The sequence below is a fragment of the Pseudophryne corroboree genome, chromosome 9 (genome assembly GCF_028390025.1).
Source record: "Pseudophryne corroboree isolate aPseCor3 chromosome 9, aPseCor3.hap2, whole genome shotgun sequence".
Lineage (NCBI taxonomy): Eukaryota > Metazoa > Chordata > Amphibia > Anura > Myobatrachidae > Pseudophryne > Pseudophryne corroboree.
The window spans coordinates 424,300,270-424,323,724 of NC_086452.1; the positions used below are offsets into that span (position 1 = coordinate 424,300,270).

The 23,455-nt window shown below is 45.4% G+C and overlaps 1 protein-coding gene across 4 annotated transcripts in view; it reads right to left on the minus strand.

Annotated features, from left to right (window-relative positions):
- LOC134958384 (IgGFc-binding protein-like) overlaps positions 1-22,992 on the minus strand; it is a 54,030-nt gene extending 31,038 nt beyond the window's left edge. For 3 of the 4 annotated variants that reach the window (XM_063940941.1, XM_063940942.1, XM_063940940.1), the window contains exon 1: positions 22,868-22,992. In XM_063940941.1, coding sequence (XP_063797011.1) covers positions 22,868-22,979 — 112 coding nt within the window. In that variant the 5' untranslated portion in view covers positions 22,980-22,992. Of the gene's footprint in view, positions 1-2,668; positions 3,501-22,867 lie in introns of those variants that run through there. The other variant, XR_010186983.1, reaches the window with a different exon arrangement.
- Between the last annotated feature and the right edge of the window lie 463 nt (positions 22,993-23,455).

Below are 23,455 nucleotides of genomic sequence, written 5' to 3' on the forward strand. Positions count from 1 at the left end.
ACTGACTTCACGTGTGGCAAGTTCAAAGGGCAGCAGAACCTTGCACAACATCGAAATCATTCTCCACTGCGCTGGAGTCAGGTGCATTACCCCTCCTTTGCCTATATCGTAGGCAGATGTATAGGCTTGACTGACCTTTCGCTGCTCCTCCATCCTCTGAAGCATATAGAGGGTTGAATTCCACCTCTTGCTTCAGCTGGTGGCAGGGCATGTTCATTAGTGTTTGCTGGCGCTCCAGTATTCGGCACGCGGTGGCTGAATTCTGAAAGTGGCCCGCAATTTTACGGGGCACCGACAGCATCTCCTGCATGCCCCTGTCGTTTTTCAAAAAATTCTGCACAACCAAATTAATTGTATGTGCAAAACATGGGACTTACTGGAATTTGCCCCCATGTAATGCACGCACAATATTGGTGGCGTTGTCCGATATCACAAATCCCCAGGAGAGTCCAATTGGGGTAAGCCAATCTGCGATGATGTTCCTCAGTTTCCGTAAGAGGTTGTCAGCGGTGTGCCTCTTATGGAAAGCGGTGATACAAAGCATAGCCTGCCTAGGAACGAGTTGGCGTTTGCGAGATGCTGCTACTGGTGTCGCCGCTGATGTTGCTACGGGAGGCAATATATCTACCCAGTGGGCTGTCACAGTCATATAGTCCTTAGTCTGCCCTGCTCCACTTGTCCACATGTCCGTGGTTAAGTGGACAGTGGGTACAACTGCATTTTTTAGGACACTGATGACACTTTTTCTGACGTCTGTGTACATTCTCGGTATCACCTGCCTAGAGGAGTGGAACCTAGGTGGGATTTGGTACCGGGGACACACTACCTCAAGCAATTCTCTAAGTCCCTGTGAACTAACGGTGGATACCGGATGCACGTCTAACACCAACATAGGCCCTCATTCCGAGTTGTTCGCTCGCAAGGCGAATGTAGCAGAGTTACACACGCTAAGCCTACGCCTACTGGGAGTGAATCTTATCTTCTTAAAAGTGCGACCGATGTATTCGCAATATTGCGATCACAAACCTCGTAGCAGTTTTAGAGTAGCTTCAGACTTACTCTGCCTGTGCGATCAGTTCAGTGCTTGTCGGTCCTGGTTGACGTCATAAACACACCCAGCGTTCGCCCAGGCACTCCCACCGTTTCTCCGGCCACTCCTGCGTTTTTTCCGGAAACGGTAGCGTTTTCAGTCACACGCCCCTAAAACACCGTGTTTCCGCCCAGTAACACCCATTTCCTGTCAATCACATTACGATCGCCGGAGCGATGAAAAAGCCGTGAGTAAAAATACTATCTTCATAGCAAAATTACTTGGCGCAGTCGCAGTGCGAACATTGCGCATGCGCACTAAGCGGATTCTCACTGCGATGCGATGAAAAACACAGAGCGAACAACTCGGAATGAGGGCCATAGTTGTTAAGGCCTGAGTTATCCGCTTTGCAACAGGAGGACTGCTGTGATATTTCATCTTCCTCTCAAAGGACTGTTGGACAGTCAATTGCTTACTGGAAGTAGTACAAGTGGTCTTACGACTTCCCCACTGGGATGACGATCGACTCCCAGCAGCAGCAACAGCAACAGCAGCAGTAGGCGTTACACTCAAGGATCCATCGGAGGAATCCCAGTTAGGAGAGGACTCGTCAGACTTGCCAGTGACATGGCCTGCAGGACTATTGGCATTCCTGTCTAAGGAGGAAATTGACATTGAGGGAGTTGGTGGTGTGGTTTGCAGGAGCTTGGGTACAAGAGGAAGAAGGGATTTAGTTGTCAGTGGACTGCTTCCGCTGTCACCCAAAGTTTTTGAACTTGTCAATTTATAAATTGTCAATGATATCCTCATCCTGGTATACTTCAACAGTGACATCTTCAATTTGACTATCAGGAACTGGACTATGGGTGCTCCTTCCAGCACTTGCAGGGGGCGTGCAAATGGTGGAAGGAGCCACCTCTTCCCGTCCAGTGTTGGGAAGGTCAGGCATCGAAACCACCGACACAATTGGACTCTCCTTGGGGATTTGTGATTTAGAAGAACGCACAGTTCTTTGCTGTGCTTTTGCCATCTTAACTCTTTTCAGTTTTCTAGCGGGAGGATAAGTACTTCCATCCTCATGTGAAGCTGAACCACTAGCCAGAACATAGGCCAGGGCCCCAGCTGTTCCTTGCCACTCATATTGGCAAGTTTACACTTCTCCTCAGGCGCTTTTAATTTAGATTTTTGGTTCATTTTACTGAACTTTTGCTTTTTGGATTTTACATGCTCTCTACTATGACATTGGGCATCGGCCTTGGCAGACGACGTTGATAGCATTGAATCGTCTCTGCCTTGACTAGTGGCAGCAGCTTCAGCACTAGGTGGAAGTGGATCTTGATCTTTCCCTATTTCACCCTCCACATTTTTGTTCTCCATTTTTTAATGTGTGGAATTATATGCCAGTAATATTATTATATCAATAGCAATGGCCTACTGTACTGTACAACTATATACTGTTGGTCACCAAAATGCTGCACTGTACTACTATATAAACTGCTCACAACAATGCAGCACAGATATTGATAGGGTATGTTAACCTATTCAGGTCTGATTATAAACTCTCTTCAGTCATCAGTCAGAATTCTGTTTTCCTTTTGCAACCGGTTGGAGATCAGTGAATGAAAAGGTGACACAGGATCATTGTGTAACCTAAGCAGTTCATAGTTGATCTGTCTTAGGGGCCATATAAGCTTTATTTTATAGCAAAAGAACAAAGGATTCATGTGTGCCAATACATTTAGCCAATCAGAATACACCATGTATGTCTTGAAAACTGAAACACATCATTTGTCAAACAAGATTATAATTTGCAATTAAAATATATTTATTGCTTTGCGATTATCAGTTTTTCCCGAAACATCCTTTCTGGAGGTCAGGACAGGTCAAAATCCTCCTCGATGTTCAGAACTTTTGGCGATATGCTTGACTGGCCTTGGATACATCTGGCGTTATAACAATGAACAATTCATGCTTTGAATACAATGTTGCTTATGAAATATCTGTGAAGCTTTTAAGGAAACACGAACCTATTTTTGTGAGCAGCAGTAAATATCTTAGTTAAAGTGAAAAAGCTTGAATCAATATATTTGCTAAGCTAAGAAAGCCTTTACACCATAATTTCCCCTCTTTTTGATTCCACTTTTTCTCCCTATTCTACCTACACAAGGCATGAACTATTCTCTTTCAGTAAACCAGTCCCCTGGACTTATAGTCCAAACCTTGGGGATTACCCCTAACAACAATCAAAGGATAAGCAACTTCATTCTTCTGGCTGGAGAGTCACTGTCAACTTCTTCGAGTGCGAGGCGTGTATCCAAATGTCACGACCTTTCACCTTAATTTAAGGTAGACATGGTTAGCAGCACTTGATATGGACCATCATATCTTGGTTCAAAGGTCTTTCTCACATGTCTCTTTAAATAGACCCAATCTCCTGGATTTAGCTTATGCGTAGCTGATCCTTCTGGGTCTGGAATGGAAGAAAACACTCGGCAATGGAGGTAAGTCAATGTTTTACAGATCTCCTGTACATAACCTGTTAAATCACCATGATTATGTTGTAACTGTTGTGGATAATAACAACCTGTTCTTAGAGCTGACCCAAACAATATTTCATATGGAGTCAGTTTACTAGGTTTCATGGGTGTGGTCCTAATATTAAACAAGACTATAGGTAGGCATTCTGGCCAAGTTCTTTTGGTTTCTGTCATTTTCTGTAGTTTTAGCTTAAGGTCAAAGTTCAGATGTTCCCCCCTCCCACTCGCCTGGGGCCGGTAAGGCACGTGGAAGGCCTGCTGTACCCCCAAATCTTTCATTATATGCTGCATGACTTCTCCCGTGAAATGTGTACCTCTATCTGATTCTATAACCTCAGGTATCCCAAATCTACATACTACTTCTGCTATCAGTTTCTTTGCAGTGGTTTTTGCTCACTTTGCTTACTGGCCAGGCTTCGGCCCAGTGACTGAACATGTCCGTTGCTACTAGTACATATTCATATGGACCGCATCGTGGCAACTGTATATAGTCAATTTGTAGTCTCTGGAATGGGTAAAAGGCTTTGGGTATAGTTCCTAGAGGTGTCTTGGTTCTTTGTCCTGGATTGCTGATTCCACAGATCCAGCATCCTGCTACAAAGTTTGTTGCAGCTTTATTGAAGCCTGGAGCTATCCAATGCTCTTGTACTCTATTCACCATGGCTTCCTTTGAATGGTGTACTTGTCCATGAGCTACTTGTAACATAGGTGGAAATAGAGCTGCTGGTAGACAGTACTTCAATTCTCTTGACTTCCAAAGTCCATGTTCATCTTCTTCTGCCCCCAGTCGTGTCCATTTTTCTTTTTCTCCTTGTGATGCTTGTTGTTGAATTTTGATCATTGGGCATTTGCTTCACATCTTGAGCTACTAAGACTTGCTCAAGTTCTTTTGATTGTAAGGCAATTCTCTTGGCTTCTGCATCCGCAAATGCATTTCCTTTAGCTTCCATGGTTTGGCTCTTAGTATGTGCTTGTTCCTTGATTATTCCAATTCTTTTAGGTAGTTCCAATGCTCTGAAGAGTTCCATAATCAAACTGGCATGTTTGATGGGTTTTCCGTTTGCACTTTTGAAGTCCCTACTTTTCCATATAACAGCGTAATCTTGGGATACCCCCCCAAGCATAGCGTGAATCCGTATAGATGTTGGCTGTCATATTCTCAGCATGTATGCAGGCTTTGGTCATTGCTATGAGTTCTGCTTCTTGTGCTGACATACTTGGTAGCAATGCTCCAGAGTCTATGACTTCAGTTTCAGTTGTTACTGCATATCCTGTCCGTAGGGATCCATTATCATAATATCTTGATCCATCGACGAACAGGTTCATGTCTGGATTGTCCAGTGGTGTATCTTGGACATTAGGAAGAGGTAAAGTCTCTAATTCCATGAGGGCTAGGCAATCACTTCATATTTGGTAAGTCTGGCTGCAGAAAGATGCTTGCTATTTTCTTGACTTAGTATTTCTGTTACAGCGTGCGGTACTTGTATACACAGTGGATGATCAAGCACAATGTCTGCCACCTTTTCCTTCAGTATTGCTGCTGCTGCAACTGCTCGGACACAGGATGGTGCTCCTCTGATAATCGGATCCAGCTGGGCTGAACAGTATGCCACTGGTCTTTGTTTTGGTCTGTATTTCTGGGTGAGCACCCCTAAAGAATGCCCTCTGTTTTCATGGCAGAATAGGTTAAAAGGCTTTTTGTAATCAGGCAATCCCAATGCTGGGGCTGTTATTATGGTTTGCTTTAGTTGTCTTACTGCTTCTTCAATGGTGTCCCTGTTTTCTGCTGACGCCTCCTTCTTTGTTAATTCATATAGGGGTTGCATCAGTAATGAGGCTGAGGGTATCCATTCTCTGCAATAACCAATAAGGCCCAGGAAAGCTCTGATTTCTTTTAATGTTCTTGGGGTTTTTGCTTGAGTTATTGCCTTTGTTCTTTCATCAGTAAGGTGCCTTGTTCCTTGAGATATGCAGTGTCCTAAGAAGACAACTTTTTTCTGTACTAGCTGAAGCTTGTCTTTTTGACACTCTGCAATCTTCTTCTGCCAAAAAGATGAGTAGTGATACTGTTTCCTTTTTGCACTTCTCTTCTGTCTGTGCAGCAATAAGCAGATCATCGACATATTGAACTAACTGGGTGTCTGTAAAGTGTGGTCTCCATTTCTGCAGGATTAATGCCATTGCCTCTGAGAAATCTGATGGACTAGTGGCTCACCCTTGGGGTAAGTGTGTCCAACCATATTGTTTACCTTCGTGAGTGAATATTAGAAACTTCTGGCTTTCCCATTCATCAGTAGATAATCTGTTTTTCCCTCCTTTTGAATCTTGAGATTCAACACCTTTATTGATTAATGTTGGAAAAGGGTTGCTGCGTTGAGGGTAATACATCTTCTGATGGTTACTTGTCGCACTTTGGCAGTGCTACTTCAAACATGGTCAGCCTTGCCACTGACAGGTGTTTGGTTCTTGCTTGTTGAAGCTTCTCTGTACCTGCATGTGGACACTGGATGATAAGTTCATGATTCAGCACTATGCCTGTGCTCTTGTCTTCCTCTAGGACTTCTGATTCATCACTGTGTCTGTGCTCTTATACTCTTCTAGGACTGTTGCTGCTATCACTGCTCTGATGCCGGTAGGTGCTCTTTGATTACCGCTGTCAAGCTTGCTTGAGTTGTAGGCCACTGGTCTTCACCTCAGTCCATGATTTTGCATAAGGACTTCTATATATGGCCTCCTTCTTTAATAGTCAGGTAATTCTAGGGCTTGAGATGAGGCAACTGCTGTTTCCAACTGTTCAATAGCCTAATTCATCTGTTGCTGTATGTAGGATGCGGACCCTCCTCCCTTTCAGTGTTGTCATACAATGCTTGCATGTAGACTGGTGCTAGAGGTATCCGTGTTCTGTAGTGTCCTACTAGGCCCAGGAATGATCATCTGACTTGCTTGACACTAGTTGGCATCTTAGCTTGCAGTCTGAATCTTTTCCTTCTCACTTTTGTTAGATGTCGGGTACCTTGGGTGTCCTAGGAAGATTAACTCTTGCTTGACTAGCTGCAATTTCTCCTTCTGAGGCTCTGCAGTCTTGTTCTTCCAGAAACTTCACTAAGGACACTGCCCCTTCTTGGTACTTCTTTTAGTGGTGGTGGCAATCAACAGTTCATTCACATCCTGTATTTAGCTGTGTGTTTTGTGGATAAATCCCTTGGTGATATAGCCCCTCCACAAAGCTATCCTGGTCCAGTAGTATTGCTTCCTTTCTTCTACAACTGGTACTGCTGGAATGAGCCAATACTGAACTTCTGTTTTAACTTGCTTCTAAATGGCTTTTTTTTCTTTCCTTTGATAAGTTGCTGGAAAGTTAAACTTCTGCTGGTGTGTACTGTATTCTCCTTGGATAAGCTTTAGTACATTGTGCTTCAGCAAAGTCACTGGACATGTACTCCAAGGTCAAGAATTGGGCTGGTATTGGTGACCGTATTTCTTTCATCTCCTGTCCTTTTAAGAATTTCTGATATCATCAGTTCTTGTGGTATCTCCCTCTGCTGTCTTCTGCGTGTGCTGGCTCCAGTATTCATTAGGCACAGACGTATTTCTCCAGTGGGCAAGGTGACTGTAATCATACCTTCTGCTGTTTCCTCTGGAGACATTATGTTCACTGGGGAGTACCTAAAGAAGCTTGTACTTCATATTGGCAGAAGAAGCATCATTCATTTGTTTTCTGGAACTTTTTCTGTCTTGTTCCTTAGTATTTGCTTTAAACCCCGGAGCTTCTGTTGCTTTAAATCATGGCATTATCTCTGTAATATTGCCAGGTAGTACTGACCACTTGTCAGATGTCTTTCTTTGTCCTTCTTAAAGCAGACTTCCTTTAGTCTCCAAACTTTCATGCGGCCTTCATATTGTTTCTCAACTTTTCTTTTTCCAATCACCTCTCTTTATGATTCATTCATTATTCTTCATACTTTGTCCTTTCTTCACTTGCATATTCGTTCTCACTGCTGCTGGCATGTCATTTTCTTAGTCCAAGTCCACCCAGGCTGGTGTTTAACATAATGATGTTTATGCTGGGAGTTGTTGTTCCTCTTTGTCTTACTTTTCCAGTGAGAGATAGTCTTGTATAGCAGCTTGTATTTCAGGTTACATCTTTGCTTTCTTGCAGGGGTAGGGCTTAACCTCCCAATCCAGTCGTTGCAATGGCTTGATCTGTAAGTAAACGTAGAGGAATCTGGTTGTGCATAAAAACAGCTCTTGAAACCCTTGGGTCTCCTGTGGGTAAAGTCACTTTTATCGAACTGCCAGTGGTGACTGAGTACACTGTTGCCGACACAGGAGTTGCACACCTTCATATTCTATCATCTTGTGTGTCGTATAGTGACTTTATCATAGTAAGTTCTGATGGACTCAGTCTTTTCCTGTTTCAAATCTGGGGCTGCTGGTGCCCTGAGTGTCTGTGCATGACACCATCTCTTAAGTCTTCTCATGTACATCTTTCCACTTTCAAACGTTGTTCTATTTTTCTCTGTCGGAACGTCCGTTATGGCTGGGCAATCATCTACTGCATCTGCTTTTAACATGGTGCTTACTGTTTGGGCAGTTGCTGGTCCTAGTATAGCCTCACACAACTGGTGGTAGTCGACCCATGCCGGTGTCCATATGGTTTGAATTCTTTCCATATAGGCATAAACTGCTATTGGGTTTTTTTTTTTTTTTTTCCTAGGATCTGGGGACTCTGCAACTATATTTGCGAGGTCATTGCCATACCATGGTTTGTGGTGTTGGCTCTGTACGACAGTGACGTGCGGTGGGGTGAGGCAGGTGAGGCAGAGCCTTTCCTGTCATACCAACGTTTGTGCTAGAGTTTTGACTGTATAAAGTATATGAACAATACAAAGAATATGTTAGAAATATCATCTTTGCATTATTCTAATACTTTTTATAGCCAAAACTCTTGAGTAAAAAGTCTATGGCAGGCGAGGCAGTGCCTCACCTGGCTAAAGTTTCCGCACATCTCTGATCAAAACTCACCACATTTCCAGGAGTTTATACTGCTGCACCTGTGTATAATGCCCAGATGTACCCTTTGGCTCAAAAAATGCATATAAATCTGGCTCTGGTTCTAGCCAGTGCCTCCTGAGCTATTTAGCTCACCGCACGCCCCTGCTGTACGATGTATGGTTCGTTCGTCCTGGCTGCATTATCTGGGTTGCGTATTCTCTGTACTTGTGCTGGATACAGAGAAATAGGCAATGATGACCGTCTTTCAGTATTTCTAGTCGCATAGATATCTTGGCATGGTGGTTCATGGTGTGAAATCCAGTTTTCACAATTTGGGCAATGTTCATATCCTTCTGGAACGCAAAACTGACATACCGGACACAATCTTTCTGGAAAACATGTCAGTTTATTCTGTACATTATGCACCTGGGCATGAAAAGCTGTAGGGGCTGTGTCTTGATCCCTTGTTTCTCCTCTTCACCTGATTTGCACCCTTTCGCCTATAGTTCCTGATTGTGGACAATTGTTTACTGGACTCAGCTTGATTCCAGGTGTCTACCACTCGTTTAAGCATGAGGGAAGCATTAGGTGGCTAGTTTCTTTGGTTGGTCTTGTTGGGGTTTCTTGTGATAAAGTATCAGGACACTGGGGCATACTCTGTACACATAGCTCAGGTAAATCATTCGGATTTTCAACCACAGATCCTTCTAAGATAGGGCTGATTATTCGTCACTCTTTTCCTGGCTCATCTTTTTTTCAATTTTACTGTTAGTGAGCTTGCAGATGATTTCATTCTGTTCATACTATGGGTACCTTGGTGTGCATGATTCTGGGTATAGGGGTGGGGTATAGTGTGCAGGTGCTGTTGCTGCAATTACAGGCAGTGAGTTTAACGCTGGTTGTGGTGCTATTGAGTACTCTGGTACAATGGGGAAATCATTTTCCTCATCTCTTCTTCTATTCTCTGCTCCTAATTCTTTTGCTACAGTGATCCAGATGGATGCTTGATCTCTACTATTATGCTTAATTATCCAACTTTTGTTACAGGAGGCAAATTTTTCCCATTTCTCTAGGTCAAGTGTCCCTTCTGACTGGAAGCCTGCTCTTTTGAAAATTTTACTTATTCCTTTCAGAGATTTACTGCCCTCCCTGTCATTAACAATATCCACGGGTTTGTCGGGCCCTGACATCTTTACAGACCGCGCTCCCATGCCTGGGTGAACGTGCGCGGAACCCCTCCTGATGTGGTATTTTAGTAACTCCTTATGAGGGACTTAAAATCTCCTTTTAAAGCTTTTCTTCCCTCCTTGTTATTAACAATATCCACGGGTTTGAACCCATCCTGATGTGGTATTTTAGTAACTCCTTAATTAAAATCTCCTTGTGAGACGCTGACTCTGAAGAATCTCTTCTATCCTTGTACCTAAAGAGCTTCTTAAATCCGTCTGTGGACAAATGACTGAGGTTGTAGTGTTGCCCCTTCCTCCCTGCTTTTGTGGAAGATCTGTTAGTACTGCTCCCCAAGTGAGACCTGCATAATAGATTATTTCTTTTGGATCACTGAGATGCGTCCCTAATATTATTGTTAAGTTACTCCAAGGGTCTATCCCCCTGCCTATATGGACTCCTGCTTGTATCAGTATCCCTGTTGTTCTCGGTAAACTCCTTGCTATCGGGTCTACCATTTAGTTTAATGCTTGTTTCTCTTCAGAAAGTAACAGCTAACACCGGGGACTGCTTGGATGTGAGAAATACCTATCAGTGTGTGTAGGAGACTCTAGTTACTGGCTCTGGTTTCAGTGTTTTCGCAGACAGCCAACTCCCCCCACCTTTCCAAAAGCATATCAACAGAGTACATATAACAGTGCAAGGATACAAAAACAAGGATGACAAATGCTTTATCTGTTATCTGTGTGCACGGCAGCTGTTTGAGGCTGCACGGGCACATGGGTCTTAAACCTGGGATTATGTGGTTCCTAGGCCAATAGGTTATGATGTTAGATCAATCATTTTCAATGTAATGTTCCAACAATTCTCTTTTCAAATGACAACCCATTGTACAATAAAATTCATCATCATTTTCCACATAACCAAATGAGACTGCAGTGCTTGTAATTGCCAGCAATCTTGGTGCTACAGACCCTTTGTATTTTCTTAACACAACAACACAGGTACAAGATTTGCATATACCTCTTTGGTTATTTAACAATTCAAACTGGTTATCAGCATTAGAACATATCTTGGCCATGCGCCACCTTTATAAAACGGCTCTATTTTCTTAATAAACATGCATTAGTACTTGCACAATTTAAAAGTTTTCTGCATACTTGATTAATTCCCCCTGTGCACTTGTGACAATTTATCTGAAATTATTTACCCACAATTCAACAATATAACACAATTCAACAATATAACATACTTCAACAATATAACATACATGTATGGTACCTTAAAAAAATTTCTTCTGACTGACGCTGGGCTCTTTAAGATATTCTCTGACCTTCCCGACTGGACTTCCCCTTGATTTACACAAGAAGCGCTGATTCAAGTGAGCAGGTAGAAATCTACACAATAAATCTCACTTACCGGTTTTTTGTTATCAGCGGTTCCTGAAAGATCAGAGGATTTATTGCCAGTGGAGGAGATGCTGGAATATGCCGGACGAGATCCCAAAATGATAGGGTATGTTAACCTATTCAGGTCTGATTATAAACTCTCTTCAGTCATCAGTCAGAATTCTGTTTTCCTTTTGCAACCGGTTGGAGATCAGTGAATGAAAAGGTGACACAGGAACATTGTGTAACCTAAGCAGTTCATAGTTGATCTGTCTTAGGGGCCATATAAGCTTTATTTTATAGCAAAAGAACAAAGGATTCATGTGTGCCAATACATTTAGCCAATCAGAATACACCATGTATGTCTTGAAAACTGAAACACATCATTTGTCAAACAAGATTATAATTTGCAATTAAAATATATTTATTGCTTTGCGATTATCAGTTTTTCCCGGAACATCCTTTCTGGAGGTCAGGACAGGTCAAAATCCTCCTCGATGTTCAGAACTTTTGGCGATATGCTTGACTGGCCTTGGATACATCTGGCGTTATAACAATGAACAATTCATGCTTTGAATACAATGTTGCTTATGAAATATCTGTGAAGCTTTTAAGGAAACACGAACCTATTTTTGTGAGCAGCAGTAAATATCTTAGTTAAAGTGAAAAAGCTTGAATCAATATATTTGCTAAGCTAAGAAAGCCTTTACACCATCAATATGAATACTTGCAGTGACACAGAGCTGCAAGATACAGCAAAGGCCTACTGTACTGTACAACTATATACTGTTGGTCACCAAAATGCTGCACTGTACTACTATATATACTGCTCACAAAAATGCAGCACAGATATGGAATGGATACTTGCATTGACACGGAGCTGCAAGATACAGCAATGGCCTACTGTACTGTATAACTATATGCTGTTGGTCACCAAAATGCTGCACTGTACTACTATATATACTGCTCACAAAAATGCAGCACAGATATAGAATGGATACTTGCAGTGACACGGAGCTGCAAGATACAGCAGAGGCGTATCTAGGGTAGGGCGAGTGGGGCACATGCCCTGGGCGCCTTGGCAAGCCCAGGAGAGGGGGGCGCCGCCGGCGTCCAGGGCATCATGCCCCACTCGCCCCCGTCAACCCTAAATGTGAGGGGAGGAGAGCGCAGCGTCACTCCCTCCCCTCACCGCCGCTGCCAGCACTAGCAGCGCTGCCAGCACGCTGCTGTGTCCGGTCTCCGGCGTTAGCCAATCAGAGCATGCGGACCGGCTCCTGATTGGCTGCCGGTCCGCGAGCTCTGATTGGCTAGCGAACCGGCGCCAGACAGCCGCCGGAGACCTGGAGCGGCGAGGGGAAGGAGAGGTGCTGCGCTGCGCTCTCTTCCCCTCACATAGCAACAAGCGGCGGGGCATGTATCTGGCACCAAGTGGGGCCTGGCACTGTGGGGCATGTATCTGGCACTGTGGGGCAATGTAACTAGCACTGTGGGGCATGTAACTGGCACTGTCGGGCTATGTATCTGGCACTGTGGGGCATGTAACTGACACCAAATGGGGCATGTAACTGGCCCCGTGGGGCATGTATCTGGCACTGTGGGGCATGTATCTGGCACTGTGGGGCAATGTATCTGGCACTGTGGGGCATGTAACTGGCACCAAATGGGGCATGTAACTGGCACTGAGTGGGGCCTGGCACTGTGGGGCATGTAACTGGCACCAAATGGGGCATGTATCTGGCACTGTGGGGCATGTAACTGGCACTGTGGGGCATGTATCTGGCACTGTGGGGCATGTAACTGGCACTGTGGGGCAATGTATCTGGCACTGTGGGGCATGTAACTGGCACCAAATGGTGCATGTAACTGCCACTGAGTGGGGCCTGACACTGTGGGGCATGTAACTGGCACTGTGTGGCAATGTATCTGGCACTGTGGGGCATGTAACTGGCACTGTGGGGCATGTATCCAGCACTGTGGGGCATTGTATCCGGCACTGTGGGGCAATGTAACTGGCACTGTGGGGCATGTATCTGGCACTGAGTGGGGCATGTATCTGGCACTGTGGGGCATGTATCTGGCACTGTGGGGCAATGTATCTGGCACTGTGGGGCAATGTATCTGGCACTGTGGGGCAATGTATGTGGCACTGTGGGGCAATCTAACTGGCACTGTGGGGCAATGTAACTGGCACTCTGGGGCATGTATCTGGCACTGTGGGGCAATGTATCTGGCACTGTGGGGCATGTAACTGGCACCAAATGGGGCATGTAACTGGCACTGAGTGGGGCCTGGCACTGTGGGGCATGTATCTGGCACTGTGGGGCATGTAACTGACACTGTTGGGCATGTAACTGGCACCAAATGGGGCATGTAACTGGCACCAAATGGGGCCTGGCACTGTGGGGCAATGTAACTGGCACTGTGGGGCAATGTAACTGGCACTGAGTGGGGCATGTATCTGGCACTGTGGGGCAATGTATCCGGCACTGTGGGGCAATGTATACGTCACTGTGGGGCCTTCGCCGCGCGCACATGCTTCTTTTTGTGTTTTTTGGGGGGGAGGGGAGGGGGGGGCGCCATTTTCCATCTTGCCCTGGGCTACAAAAACCCTAGTTATGCCTCTGAGATATAGCAATGGCCTACTATACTGTAAAACTATATACTATTGGTCACCAAAATGCTGCACTGTACTACTACATATACTGCTCACAAAAATGCAGCACAGATATGGAATGGGTACTTGTAGTGACACAGAGCTGCAAGATACAGCAATGGCCTACTGTACTGTACAACTATATACTGGTGGTCACCAAAATGCTGCACTGTACTACTATATATACTGCTCACAAAAATGCAGCACAGATATGGAATGGATACTTGCAGTGACACTGAGTTGCAAGATACAGCAATGGCCTACTGTACTGTACAACTATATACTGTTGGTCACCAAAATGCAGCACACTGAGCACAGATATTTGCAGCACAATAAGCATATATATTAGCAGCACACTGAGCACAGATATGGAGCTTTTCAGGCAGCGAACGTAGTCACGTCCTCTCCGTTCTATCTCCAATGCACAAGTGAAAATGGCGGCGGCGCGCAACTCTTTATATAGAATACGAATCTCGCTAGAATCCGACAGCGGGATGATGACGTTCGTCCGCGTTCGGGTTAACCGAGCAAGGCGGGAAGATCCGAGGCTGCCCGTGTAAAATAGGTGAAGTTCAGGGGGGTTCGGATCTCGACGAACCGAACCCGCTCATCTCTAGCACAAAAGCACTCTGGAATTGTCACCCCCCAGATACCACTGTGACTGGAATAATGATGACCGATGCAGTCACAGGACACTACTACCACAGCACCCTACAGCAGCAAAATGCAGCACAAGAGAGACACTGTACTAGTATTAATGAGCAGCAATAAGCATTGATACTGAGATTTGCTACTGAGAGAACGTAGCCACTAGGGAAACCAATCCCGGGATTGGCTTTTACCTAGGTGGCCGCCCTCTTGCCCCACCCCGCCCCGCCCGCCCCGTACATATAACTCACCATTAACCGGGTGCGAGCGGGAGGGGAACATCCTGTGAACACTGCTGGAGTCTCCCACCAGCAGCTGACAGTGCAGCATGACCTCTCACGCTGCGCTGGGGACCCGTAAGCAGGAAGCCGGGCAGCATTTGAGCGTCCTGTGGACGCTCAACGCTGATCCCTCAATCCCCGGGATTGGAGTCTCCAATCCCAGGATTGAATCCAGGCCATTTTTGGGCCTAAATCTCGGGATCCCGCCTATCCCGATCCCGGGATTGGCCACCATAGTAGCCACGTCCTCTCTGTACCCTCTACAATGCACAAGTGAAAATGGCGGTGACGCGCGGCACTTTATATGGAATCCGAATCTCACGAGAATCCGACAGCAGGATGATGACATTTTGCCTCGTTCGGGTTTTCCGAGTCAGGCGGGAACAACCGAGCCTGGCTCGGACCCGTGTAAAATACGTGGAGTTCGGGGGGGTTCGGTTCTCGGAGAACCGAACCCGCTCATCTCTATTAGTAACCCTTTCAGACATAAGATCCAGGAAATACACAGGTACGACCCAGGTCTATCAACGAAGGAATTTCCTGGGTCTTAGTCTGAGACCCTATTCACACTACACCAAAAATCCAGGAATGCATTTACACTGAACCCGGGTCTGCCCCGGAATTTGGTGTGTATTTAAAGGGGACACTTTCATGTATATTATTCAGCCTTGATATTTGATAATGGCAAATGTGTGGGTGGATTTCCTATTGAGATATATTTTGCTTTAAATCTGTGCTACTTACTAGGGAATTCTTTTTAGTTTTTCTTACTGAGGTGCAGTGGTAAATGCATGGTTTCTATAGAGGGGTTTACATGTGCAATCCATAATCTCCCACTCTGTAGAACATTGGAGCAAGTGCAGGAGTCATGGGGAGCAGTAGAAGAACCTAGTAATGACCCTGAATATTAATGTAAACATTGATCTTTTTATACACTGGATACTGTATGCATACCTCCCAACATGACCCTCTCCAGGAGGGACACTATGCTCTGCTTCTGGACTTTTTTCCTAATATATGATTGCCATCACCTGTTTTGAACAGGTTAATGGTAGTGATGAGCGGGTTCGGTTTCTCGGAAACCGAACCCCCCCGAACTTCGGCCTTTTTACACGGGTCCGAGGCAGACTCGGATCTTCCCGCCTTGCTCGGCTAACCCGAGCGCGCCCGAACGTCATCATCCCGCTGTCGGATTCTCGCAAGGCTCGGATTCTATCGCGAGACTCGGATTCTATATAAGGAGCCGTGCGTCGCCGCCATTTTCACACGTGCATTGAGATTGATAGGGAGAGGACGTGGCTGGCGTCCTCTCCGTTTAGATAAAGAGTGAGACACTTGATTTACTGGAGCATTAGGAGTACTCAGAGAGTGCAGAGTTTTGCTGATAGTTATACTAGTGACCACCAGTTTTATTTATTATTTAATATAATCCGTTCTCTGCCTGAAAAAAAAGATACACAGTCACATACCATATCTGTGCTCAGCCTCAGTGTGCTGCATGATAATATCATCTATGTATATCTGACTGTGCTGAGTGCTCACTGCTCACACAGCTTAATTGTGGGGGAGACTGGGGAGCAGTTATAGCAGGAGTACATATTTAACAGTGCACACTTTTGCTGCCAGTGTGACTGACCAGTGACCACCAGTATATTGTCTGCCTGAAAAAGTTAAACACTCGTGTGTTTTTTTTTTTTAAATTCTATAAACGCATTCTGCTGACAGTGTCCAGCAGGTCCGTCATTCATTATATTATAATATATACCTGCAGTAGTGATATATATATATTTTTTATATCATTATCATCCAGTCTATACTAGCAGACGCAGTACGGTAGTCCACGGCTGTAGCTACCTCTGTGTCGGCAGTCGCTCGTCCATAATTGTATACCTACCTGTGCTGGGTTTTTTTTTTCTATCTTCTTCATACTAGTAGTTTAGGAGTCTGCAGTGCTGACAGTGTCCAGCAGGTCCGTCATTATATAATATATACCTGTCCTGCAGTAGTGATATATATATATTTTTTATATCATTATCATCCAGTCTATACTAGCAGACGCAGTACGGTAGTCCACGGCTGTAGCTACCTCTGTGTCGGCAGTCACTCGTCATCCATAAGTATACTAGTATCCATCCATCTTCATTGTTTACCTGAGGTGCCTTTTAGTTGTGCCTATTAAAATATGGAGAACAAAAATGTTGAGGTTCCAAAAATAGGGAAAGATCAAGATCCACTTCCACCTCGTGCTGAAGCTGCTGCCACTAGTCATGGCCGAGACGATGAAATGCCATCAACGTCGTCTGCCAAGGCCGATGCCCAATGTCATAGTACAGAGCATGTAAAATCCAAAACACCAAATATCAGTAAAAAAAGGACTCAAAAATCTAAAATAAAATCGTCGGAGGAGAAGCGTAAACTTGCCAATATGCCATTTACCACACGGAGTGGCAAGGAACGGCTGAGGCCCTGGCCTATGTTCATGGCTAGTGGTTCAGCTTCACATGAGGATGGAAGCACTCAGCCTCTCGCTAGAAAAATGAAAAGACTTAAGCTGGCAAAAGCACAGCAAAGAACTGTGCGTTCTTCGAAATCACAAATCCACAAGGAGAGTCCAATTGTGTCGTTTGCGATGCCTGACCTTCCCAGCACTGGACGTGAAGAGCATGCGCCTTCCACCATTTGCACGCCCCCTGCAAGTGCTGGAAGGAGCACCCACAGTCCAGTTCCTGATAGTCAGATTGAAGATGTCAGTGTTGAAGTACACCAGGATGAGGAGGATATGGGTGTTGCTGGCGCTGGGGAGGAAATTGACCAGGAGGATTCTGATGGTGAGGTGGTTTGTTTAAGTCAGGCACCCGGGGAGACACCTGTTGTCCGTGGGAGGAATATGGCCATTGACATGCCTGGTGAAAATACCAAAAAAATCAGCTCTTCAGTGTGGAAGTATTTCAACAGAAATGCGGACAACATTTGTCAAGCCGTGTGTTGCCTTTGTCAAGCTGTAATAAGTAGGGGTAAGGATGTTAACCACCTCGGAACATCCTCCCTTATACGTCACCTGCAGTGCATTCATCATAAGTCAGTGACAAGTTCAAAAACTTTGGGCGACAGCGGAAGCAGTCCACTGACCAGTAAATCCCTTCCTCTTGTGACCAAGCTCACGCAAACCACCCCACCAACTCCCTCAGTGTCAATTTCCTCCTTCCCCAGGAATGCCAATAGTCCTGCAGGCCATGTCACTGGCAATTCTGACGAGTCCTCTCCTGCCTGGGATTCCTCCGATGCATCCTTGCGTGTAACGCCTACTGCTGCTGGCGCTGCTGTTGTTGCTGCTGGGAGTCGATGGTCATCCCAGAGGGGAAGTCGTAAGACCACTTTTACTACTTCCACCAAGCAGTTGACTGTCCAACAGTCCTTTGCGAGGAAGATGAAATATCACAGCAGTCATCCTGCTGCAAAGCGGATAACTGAGGCCTTGGCATCCTGGGCGGTGAGAAACGTGGTTCCGGTATCCATCATTACTGCAGAGCCAACTATAGACTTGTTGGAGGTACTGTGTCCCCGGTACCAAATACCATCTAGGTTCCATTTCTCTAGGCAGGCGATACCGAAAATGTACACAGACCTCAGAAAAAGACTCACCAGTGTCCTAAAAAATGCAGTTGTACCCAATGTCCACTTAACCACGGACATGTGGACAAGTGGAGCAGGGCAGACTCAGGACTATATGACTGTGACAGCCCACTGGGTAGATGTATGGACTCCCGCCGCAAGAACAGCAGCGGCGGGACCAGTAGCAGCATCTCGCAAACGCCAACTCTTTCCTAGGCAGGCTACGCTTTGTATCACCGCTTTCCAGAATACGCACACAGCTGAAAACCTCTTACGGCAACTGAGGAAGATCATCGCAGAATGGCTTACCCCAATTGGACTCTCCTGTGGATTTGTAGCATCGGACAACGCCAGCAATATTGTGTGTGCATTAAATCTGGGCAAATTCCAGTACGTCCCATGTTTTGCACATACCTTGAATTTGGTGGTGCAGAATTATTTAAAAAATGACAGGGGCGTGCAAGAGATGCTGTCGGTGGCCAGAAGAATTGCGGCACACTTTCGGCGTACAGGCACCACGTACAGAAGACTGGAGCACCACCAAAAACGCCTGAACCTGCCCTGCCATCATCTGAAGCAAGAAGTGGCAACGAGGTGGAATTCAACCCTCTATATGCTTCAGAGGTTGGAGGAGCAGCAAAAGGCCATTCAAGCCTATACAACTGAGCACGATATAGGAGGTGGAATGCACCTGTCTCAAGCGCAGTGGAGAATGATTTCAACGTTGTGCAAGGTTCTGCAACCTTTTGAACTTGCCACACGTGAAGTCAGTTCAGACACTGCCAGCCTGAGTCAGGTCATTCCCCTCATCAGGCTTTTGCAGAAGAAGCTGGAGACATTGAAGGAGGAGCTAACACAGAGCGATTCCGCTAGGCATGTGGGACTTGTGGATGGAGCCCTTAATTCGTTTAACAAGGATTCACGGGTGGTCAATCTGTTGAAATCAGAGCACTACATTTTGACCACCGTGCTCGATCCTAGATTTAAAACCTACCTTGGATCTCTCTTTCCGGCAGACACAAGTCTGCAGGGGTTCAAAGAACTGCTGGTGAGAAAATTGTCAAGTCAAGCGGAACGCGACCTGTCAACATCTCCTCCTTCACATTCTCCCGCAACTGGGGGTGCGAGGAAAAGGCTCAGAATTCCGAGCCCACCCGCTGGCGGTGATGCAGGGCAGTCTGGAGCGACTGCTGATGCTGACATCTGGTCCGGACTGAAGGACCTGACAACGATTACGGACATGTCGTCTACTGTCACTGCATATGATTCTCTCCCCATTGAAAGAATGGTGGAGGATTATATGAGTGACCGCATCCAAGTAGGCACGTCAGACAGTCCGTACTTATACTGGCAGGAAAAAGAGGCAATTTGGAGGCCCTTGCACAAACTGGCTTTATTCTACCTAAGTTGCCCTCCCACAAGTGTGTACTCCGAAAGAGTGTTTAGTGCCGCCGCTCACCTTGTCAGCAATCGGCGTACGAGGTTACATCCAGAAAATGTGGAGAGGATGATGTTCATTAAAATGAATTATAATCAATTCCTCCGTGGAGACATTCACCAGCAGCAATTGCCTCCACAAAGTACACAGGGAGCTGAGATGGTGGATTCCAGTGGGGACGAATTGATAATCTGTGAGGAGGGGGATGTACACGGTGATATATCGGAGGATGATGATGAGGTGGACATCTTGCCTCTGTAGAGCCAGTTTGTGCAAGGAGAGATTAATTGCTTCTTTTTTGGTGGGGGTCCAAACCAACCCGTCATTTCAGTCACAGTCGTGTGGCAGACCCTGTCACTGAAATGATGGGTTGGTTAAAGTGTGCATGTCCTGTTTATACAACATAAGGGTGGGTGGGAGGGCCCAAGGACAATTCCATCTTGCACCTCTTTTTTCTTTCATTTTTCTTTGCGTCATGTGCTGTTTGGGGAGTAGTTTTTGGAAGGGCCAGCTTGCGTGACACTGCAGTGCCACTCCTAGATGGGCCAGGTGTTAGTGTCGGCCACTAGGGTCGCTTAGCTTACTCACACAGCTACCTCATTGCGCCTCTTTTTTTTCTTCTTTGCGTCATGTGCTGTTTGGGGAGTCGTTTTTTGAAGGGCCAGCCTGCGTGACACTGCAGTGCCACTCCTAGATGGGCCAGGTGTTTGTGTCGGCCACTAGGGTCGCTTAGCTTACTCACACAGCTACCTCATTGCGCCTCTTTTTTTTCTTCTTTGCGACATGTGCTGTTTGGGGAGTGTTTTTTGGAAGGGCCATCCTGCGTGACACTGCAGTGCCACTCCTAGATGGGCCAGGTGTTTGTGTCGGCCACTTGGGTCGCTTATCTTAGTCACACAGCTACCTCATTGCGCCTCTTTTTTTCTTTGCGTCATGTGCTGTTTGGGGGGTGTTTTTTGGAAGGGCCATCCTGCGTGACACTGCAGTGCCACTCCTAGATGGGCCAGTTGTTTGTGTCGGCCACTTGGGTCGCTTATCTTAGTCACACAGCTACCTCATTGCGCCTCTTTTTTTCTTTGCGTCATGTGCTGTTTGGGGGGTGTTTTTTGGAAGGGCCATCCTGCGTGACACTGCAGTGCCACTCCTAGATGGGCCCGGTGTTTGTGTCGGCCACTAGGGTCGCTTATCTTACTCACACAGCTACCTCATTGCGCCTCTTTTTTTCTTTGCGCCATGTGCTGTTTGGGGAGGGTTTTTTGGAAGGGCCATCCTGCGTGACACTGCAGTGCCACTCCTAGATGGGCCAGTTGTTTGTGTCGGCCACTTGGGTCGCTTATCTTAGTCACACAGCTACCTCATTGCGCCTCTTTTTTTCTTTGCGTCATGTGCTGTTTGGGGGGTGTTTTTTGGAAGGGCCATCCTGCGTGACACTGCAGTGCCACTCCTAGATGGGCCAGGTGTTTGTGTCGGCCACTTGGGTCGCTGAGCTTAGTCATCCAGCGACCTTGGTGCAAATTTTAGGACTAAAAATAATATTGTGAGGTGTTCAGAAAAGACTGAAAATGAGTGGAAATTATGGTTATTGAGGTTAATAATACTATGGAATCAAAATTACCCCCAAATTCTATGATTTAAGCTGTTTTTTAGGGTTTTTTGAAAAAAAACACCCGAATCCAAAACACACCCGAATCCGACAAAAAAAATTCAGTGAGGTTTTGCCAAAACGCGTTCGAACCCAAAACACGGCCGCGGAACCGAACCCAAAACCAAAACACAAAACCCGAAAAATTTCCGGTGCTCATCACTAGTTAATGGATAAGAAAGGTGTTTCAGCACAGGTGATGGTTATCATAAATTAAGAGAAAAGTCCAGGAGCAGAGCATTGTGTCCCTCCTGGAGAGGGTCATGTTGGGAGGTATGCTGTATGGAATGCAGTATTAACATTTAACACTATAGATGGTCTATCGTATAGGCTGTATCAAACATTTAAATAATATAAATAAGTGGTCATGAAAAGGTTAAACATACAATGATAAATACGCAAACAATAGAACCAGTACTGAACTAATTAAGCACACATTCTCCCACCATCTGGTAAGGCTCCTTCTCTTTTTCCTGTTAGATACTCTTTGGTCCAGTACACTGATTGAGGATTGAGGACTCACACACACATTAAACTTGGTAGAAGAAGCCGCTACCACTGGGCATGTACATCAGCTCTGCTCTGGCCCTTAAACTGCATGATGTGGCGGCAATTCTAGTGATCATTTTATATACCATTGCTATTGTTAGAATTTGAGCCACTTGCCAAGAGGATGGGGGCTTCCAGGTAACTCATACATACCCAATCACTGTAATACATTCCTACTCATTGTCACACATACCCATTTACCCCTCGCTGCCACACATACCCACTTACTCAGGGCTGGATTAAGCATTGGGGGTGCCAGGGCACTTAAGACAGGGGGGCCCTAGTAGACTATGGGGGAGGGTGTATATTACATTGTGCATAACCCCCCCCCCCCCGCCCAACATGTCTCATTCCAGGAGGGACAAAATGCTCTCTACCTGGACTTCTCTCTTAATATATGATTGGCATCACCTGTGTTGAACTATTTAATTGATAAGAAAGGTATTTCAAACAGGTGATTGCAATCATAAATTAAGAAGGAAGTCCAGGTAGAGAGCATGTTGTCCCTTCTGGAATGGGTCATAGTGGGAGGTATGAATTGTGTATATTAAATATAAACCAATGGTGTATATTAGTTTTAAACTAATAGTTTAATAATGTCTGGGTACTGTTTATAGCTCCACCTAATTGAAAGACAACTGTTTTATAAAATTTTCTTGTAGTGGTACAAAGACAACTTAAATCATACTTGCCTACCTGACCCTCTCCATGAGGGAGAAAATGCTCTGTTCCTGGACTTTCCTGGTAATGTATGATTGCCATCACCTGTGGTGAGCTAGTTAATTGATAAGAAAGGTGTTTCACCACAGGTGATGGCAATCATACATTACCAGGAAAGTCCAGGAACAGAGCATTTTCTCCCTCATGGAGAGGGTCAGGTAGGCAATTATGACTTAAATGTAGCCTTTAGTACAACAACCTCACCTGCGTCAATCTTCAGCCCTAGTAGCAGAACAATTGGAAGCCACAGATTCCCCATGCTGGCAGTGCCTCTGGCAGACTTTCCTCCTCTGATATTGGGATTGTCGTACAACATGCGACTTTTATAACGTGTGGATATTAACACATTGTGAAATATCAGAGGAGGAGTTTTCCAGGGAAACCTTCTCCCATGCCAGTTGTGTGCAGAAGTTTTTGGAGACATTAATTAGTAACTGTCCTGCTGGGAGTAAATATTTATTTTTGTAATATAAATAATACAATTCAGCAAAGCATCCTGCAAACTGGCGCAGTGACTATCAGTATAATAAATGTATTATTTCCCAATCCTGGTGTTACATTAGGCCAAAAACATAGGAAACCTCCACATAGATAAATCCTTTCTCTCTTTTATTAATGTGATTAATGTGCATGTTATAGTATTAGCAGAGTAGCCTAGCAATGTGCAGTGCAATGGAATGTTAGATATATTTATTATGGAATACATACTGTATCCCAGCGGTTGGGATGCCAGCGATCACACGACCGACCGCAGCATCCCGACACTGAAGATACCGTGGATACAGTGGGGGT